Raw genomic sequence first — 6,406 nt, 5'->3', positions numbered from 1 at the left:
TATCCTACCCGCTTGGGGCCTAACCGCCTAGAAGTTACAGCGTAGACAGTGTCCGCTTGGAATATTTCTAACCCATGAAGACAGTGGGGTGTGCGAAAACAGTCTTTTTAACTAGACAGTAGAAAGATCGCGTTCTCACACCCCACTGTCTATATGGGTTAGAAATATTCCAAGCGGACACTGTCTACGCTGTGACTTCTAGGCGGTTAGGCCCCAAGCGGGTAGGATATGATATTTATATTTTGTTCGGGGCGGCGTAGCCGCCCCGAACCCAAGCATTACTGTCTATACATCCCACTGTCTACATGGGTTACAAATATTCCAAGCGGACACTGTCTAAGCACTACTACATACGTTTAATTTATTACACATAGGCCGCGGTCCGATACACGCTCACAATGCTTAAAAATCATTTCATCCTTGTTGTTTGTCAAATGTTAAACGAAGACAAACAATGCTCATGAGCGTTGTCAGCATGATTCGGACCACGGCCATAGTCGGTATGACAGATTTCCTAACCTCCATAGTCAACTTTAACGCTAAATATCTCGGCTCGCGAGGCAGAGCGACACTTTTTTCTGCCAGATTCTTTCGTTTCATGCAAAAACGCGTCGAATGAGCCTAATTTTATCGAAATCGGAGGTGAGGGAGGTATTCTGAATAATTACCAAAATAATTACCATTATCATTTCCATTATATAATCTTTGTCGTCCGTTTCCTTTGGATTTTCGCCACTTTTTTAACATCTTGTACTGTTTACAGACCTGTCAGCGGTTACGATAACGCGATAGTCAAGTTATGATTTACAAAATACGAATGCATGGTACGTTTCCACTGAGTGTGTACGGCCGTATGCGTCGCGTGAAAGAGAGAAAGAGAGGGGTTGTGTATATTTATATATACTTATCTCTTTCTCTCTTTCACGACGCGACGCGTGACGCGCTCAGTGGAAACGTAGGGTATGACCATCCTTGTTGTTCATTGAATGATGAACAAGGACAAAAGATACTCGAAGTTAATAGAGTGAAGTTTTGGAACGCACCCCAGGAGAGAGAAAGAGAATGCCAAATCAGTTGCTGGATTCACACTGCATCCGATGTGCGTCGTATGACGACTCTGCAACCAATCAAAAAAATCGTATCAGCGATACGAAGCAAAATCCTGTTTTCTGATTAATTGCAATCATTGTACGACAAATGCAGTGTGAATCTAACAATTGTCCTTATTCTGTACAATTCTGTTAAGGGCCTTTTTCTAATTAGATTAATCGACAATAAATCTAATCGCATAGAAGTGTTAATAGCAGTAAAGTAAATCTAAATTTAAATATATCACTATCAGAAATTCACATTCAGAACGCCTCCTCATGGCTCTTGCACACTGGACGCGGAAACGCTTGCCGCGCGGCAAAATGTGATGTGGTAGCCAATAAACTTACAGCTCCTAATATACTCATTGGTTACCGCATCACATTTTGTCGCGCGGCAAGCATTTCCGCGTCTAATGTGCAGGAGCCATCAGTCCTCTCGCTTCTCTTTTTCTCTATTGACCTATAGCGTTTTCTCTTGGCTGCACTATCACCCACCAGTGCAACACTTTGACAATGTAGCGTGTTTCCGTAGTTAATGTCTGTAGTGTAGTGCAAATTAGAAACCCTATAATAAAATTTCAACCTATCAGGAACCAGTTATACGGGAAAACATAGTTTCTAATAGGTCAAAATCTTATTATTTATTCCTATTCCTAATATTTCCTCCATTGTGTATAGAGCCTAAAAAACAAACGATTATTGTCCGATTAATCGATTATAATCAATTATCTTGGGACCGTCCAATAATCGATTGCCCTCGATAATCGATTTAATCGATTAGGAATCGATTAAGTGCCCATCACTAAGGCGTGCCATTCGAGTTAAGACGTTTAGTGGCAGTTCCCACGGTTTCATTTGGACCCAAAAGTTCGTAATACAGCACACCTTCCTGGTCCCATCAAACGCACAGCAAGGTCTTATGCCCGTGAATATTCCTCTTCGGCGTTGAAGCGGATGGTTGGCCGGGATTCACTCATGATCTTTTCCGCTTGAGATTATCAAAATGAATCCATTTTTCATCGCCAGTCACAATGCGCCACAAAAAACTCTTTTTTCTTTACCTGGCAAGCAAAGAAGTCGCAATAGTCAAACGATTTGAAATGGTACTTTCTGACAACTCATGTGGTAGCCATCTCCCTTCCTTATGGATCTTTCCCATGGCATGCAAGCGTTTTGAGACGGCCATTGAAGTAACATTTAACTGTTTCGACAACTCTAAAAGCGTTTGAGCTAGATTCTCATCAAGCAATTCTTGCAGCTCGACATCTTCAAATTTTTTCGGCTGTCCTGGACGTTCTTTGTCTCTCACATCAAAATCAACGTTTCGGAAGCGTTCAAACCAAACTTTACATGTTCTTTCCGATGGAGTTTCATCACCATACATTTCGGATAATAAGCGATGCGCTTCAGCTGCGGTTTTCTTGAGGTCCAAGTAGTGAAGAAGCACATGTCGGAAAAGCAGCTTATCACGAAATCTATCCTGTGAGGATTGAATCACTTTCAGCGATGTCTAAACTACAAAAGACATATGACTTCATCGTCGAAACTCGCCAGCGTTCGAGTCAGCACCTTCTAGTAACGAGCGGCAGGAATTAAGTTCAACACCTAAATATATTCGGCAGCAGTAGGCCGGCCGGACGCACTTATTCGGCTTTCTTTAAACGTTAATATCTCGTTACCTATTGCGCAAACTACAAAATGATATAAGAATTTTCGATTCAGTTTGGTCCGTTCTACCTGCTCGTGACAGGCGTCGCAAAAATTTTTAAAGCCTGTATATTCATATAGTAATAAAATAATAACGTTAAGCAAATTAAAAGTTAATTGAAATATGTAACTAAATGAACAATTTTTTTAGGTGTATATTGATGCTTCGATACGCTTGGATGTTAGGTGATTCTAACATGATAAATGTTAATATATTTGGTTTATTGACAAATATGATTTATATGATAATTTACTATTATTATGCACCAAATACGGTACTTTATCTGACACTATTGAAACATATTTGATTTGTAATTGATCGACACTTTATTATGTAATGTTTTTTCTTTTTAGAAGGAGGTGCTTAAATTAATATATAAAGTAACAATCTTTGTTGCAATTTTTCTTGTCTATGCACAAATGGAACATCCAGCAAATGTTGAATTTAGATTCGGTATTGTGGTTACAGTACTTCTCCTTCTTTTAATTGGAGCTCCTCTTGCGCATCTTGTGAGTAGATCTTGTTTTTTTATATATATCTTAAATATTTTAAAATATGTATGTGTATTTTAATCATAGTTATAATATGATAATATAATTAAAATATTGTTTGTTCTTTCTTTTAGAAAAATGTTATAAAAACGAAAAACACAGAAATTCTTCCATTCCCACTTATATTTATGGGTACATTAGTTTCATTTCAGTGGTTATTGTACGGCCTTATCATCAATAATGTTTTTATTATTGTAAGTATTTGCAATGCAATTATAAAAGATAATTTTTTTAATACATTATATATTGATAATATTATATATAATATAATATAATACAATATATTAATAGTTTCAGAATGCAATTGGTTTCATTCTTAGTATAGCTCAGCTATCTTTGTTTGTGATATTTCCATCCAAAAAATCACAGGTTGAATTATCGAATGACCACAGAAAGGAAAATTAATTTTTTAAATTTTTTAAAGAAAATACTTTTATATTTGAAATTATTCTCTATATATTCACAAATCAATAGTATTATACTGAATATATTTATAGCTTATAAGAATATTCCAATGCCGTAGAAATCACGTTATATTTTATATACAGAGTGTACAAAAAATCCCGGACTCCTTAAATGTTTTGAAAAGTAAGCATTTCTGAGAAAAATGTTTCACACTAAAGTTGTAGGGTTAAAAATGATCTATTTACTGACCTTATCAATTTGACCTTGAATGGCGCTACTAAGGTCAAGTCAAGGTCAAATCGATTCTTTTAAACAAAATATCCTATTTTTTATTTTAGAATCTAATAGCTGATATCAGAAGCTTTTCAAAACACTATAATAAAGTCTCTTTTTAATCAGTATACTTTTTAACTTATGAGACTTGAAAGTTACAGAACCACCAGCATTAGCTAAGGTGCTCGTATCCCTTTTAATAATGCGTATGATGCCAGTGGTTCTGTAACTTTCAAGTCTCATAACTTGAAAAATACTGATTAAAAAGGAGCTTTATTATAGTGTTTTGAAAAGCTCCTGACATTAGCTTTATATTTTAAAATCAAAAAAGGGTGTTTCGATTAAAAAAAATCGACTTGACTTGACCTTGACGCTACAAAAGGTGAAATTGATAAGATCAGTAAATAGATCATTTTCAACTTTTGTATGAAACATTTTCCTCAGAAATGCTTACTTTTCAAAATATTCAAGGGATCCAGGACTTTTTGTATTTTATCATATAATATATCTGTATTTAATTCATTATTATGTGACACATCCTCCAATTAATTTAGACAAGCATATAGAATGAAATATTTACATCCGTATTATATAGCACATTAAAATATAAAAGGATTATAAAATGTGTATTTATATTGCATTTATATATAAAAATAGTCCAAATTTATACAATACAACAATAAAATAAAGATAAACATCAAGAGGAACAATAATATCTACATAATTGGATTACATTGGAAAGTAAACAAATAAGAAATTTATAAATGTATTTTCTTTAATAATAATTTTTATAATGAATAAAAACATTTGAAAATTTGAAAAATAATATTATTATTTGTTTATTATTTGTTTAAAGAAAATGTATTGAGTCAAATAAAATGTACAGACTAATATCTCAATGCCCTTTATTCTCTATAACTTCTAACGACAATGTCGATGTCGTTATATTATTATGTAGCTTTCTTACCTTCTACCATATTATCGCAAGTAGGCATAACAAAGAGCGCGAAAGAATTCTGGAAAAAATCCTATCTTTCCTTTCTGCTCCTTAATGACATAAATAATAAACTTATGGATGCATGATAAAGTATTAATCTCCTTTATATGTAATACGCGTACATGTACACCAGAATATTATTATTTATTTGTAAAATGGAAGGACGAAAGAATTGAAAAGGCGAATTTTAGAAACAACCGATTCTTTCCTGCTTCTCTAATAAACCAAGGGACGCATATCTAAGAAATAACACTTAAATGTGGGTCCTACGTTACTATGTAGTCAACCCATCAAATCGTCGAAAGAAAAGAATCAATACCCTTTTTTGCCTCTTCTCCTTTTTTTTGCAAATGTTATGTTCTTACACCCCAACATTTGTCTAAGGCTGGGGGTGTTACGTCCTGCAGACGCAGATTCTTTTCCTTCGAGAGAATCGGCTCCGCGTCGGGCCTATGATTGGCGCCTGCGAGATGCGAGCAGGAGTCCCCTTATAAAAATTGAAAAACAGACCACACAGGTTTCGCGAAAAACTCGTAAAACGTCAATCAACCCGGAAAAATAACAACATTAACGCAGGCCTAAAAGAGACAAGATTGCGAAAAATATCATAAATGGACCTAAGTCACGCGATGATAAAAATTCAAGCTGTTGTCCGAATTGTTGACCAACAATTTCATCTTCAGGAAAACAGGCGCCGCGTCGCCACAAAAATCATAAAAACATGAGATAACGTCTCACAGCTGTTTACTTAGCCATATTTTCCGCGAGGATGACGGAATTCATCTCTCGCTTAAAGCAATCTTGCCCCAATTTGGAGAAAACATAAATCATTCCTTTTGTTCTCTAAACCTCTTTTAACGGTGTACTTTAGATTAACAACGATAGGATACCTTAAAAATCGTAAATCTCGCGCGACATTGCAACTAACTATTGCATCCTAGACAAAGGGCATTACGCCCTTTTTTCGGAGTATAAATAGAGGCCCCGCGGAAGCGAAGTGTCAGATAAAATTTAACGGTAGCCAAATCCACGTCGGGAGTTCGCGGCAATTTAAAAATAGTCGAATCCACGTAAGAAGTTCGCGGCAATTCAACTCGCGAAAAACAGTACATCATTCGAGTGCTCTGGTGACCTCTGGGGTTCCTAGAGACCCGCCACCCGCCAACCTCAGGCGCTCTTGCGTGGACATCGAGCCTCACTGTCAACCGATTCGCTTGGCAAACAACTATCTCACGCATCATCACCAGTAAGATGATGCGTGAGATAGTTGTTTGCCAAGCGAATCGGTTGACTTGTCATCAACTCCCCCCTTTTTTTTCATACCAGCGCGCACGCGACACACGCACGCATATACATATATATATACAAGGTGACCCATTTT

General features: G+C 36.2%; 1 protein-coding gene across 1 annotated transcript; it reads left to right on the top strand.

The window, feature by feature from the left end:
- The first annotated feature begins 2,538 nt into the window (after nucleotides 1-2,538).
- Nucleotides 2,539-4,031, top strand: LOC108758992 (sugar transporter SWEET1). Its single transcript, XM_018504243.1, has 5 exons — nucleotides 2,539-2,573; nucleotides 2,950-3,073; nucleotides 3,153-3,308; nucleotides 3,425-3,544; nucleotides 3,642-4,031. Exons 1-5 carry the CDS (start codon nucleotides 2,539-2,541, stop codon nucleotides 3,753-3,755), a joined length of 549 nt encoding a protein of 182 aa, XP_018359745.1. The 3' UTR covers nucleotides 3,756-4,031.
- Nucleotides 4,032-6,406: the final 2,375 nt, after the last annotated feature.

Source organism: Trachymyrmex cornetzi, unplaced genomic scaffold, assembly GCF_001594075.2.
Source record: "Trachymyrmex cornetzi isolate Tcor2-1 unplaced genomic scaffold, Tcor1.1 scaffold1642, whole genome shotgun sequence".
In the NCBI taxonomy this organism is placed as follows: domain Eukaryota; kingdom Metazoa; phylum Arthropoda; class Insecta; order Hymenoptera; family Formicidae; genus Trachymyrmex; species Trachymyrmex cornetzi.
This window is presented reverse-complemented; position numbering and strand designations above follow the sequence as displayed.

Bases quoted from the DNA above. Each gene is read 5' to 3' on its own strand.
- LOC108758992 (XM_018504243.1), top strand. From the start codon at position 2,539: ATGTCGGAAAAGCAGCTTATCACGAAATCTATCCT. The intron at 2,574-2,949 runs GTGAGGATTGAA...CAATTTTTTTAG, and splicing joins CTTATCACGAAATCTATCCT to GTGTATATTGATGCTTCGAT. The intron at 3,309-3,424 runs GTGAGTAGATCT...TCTTTCTTTTAG, and splicing joins GAGCTCCTCTTGCGCATCTT to AAAAATGTTATAAAAACGAA.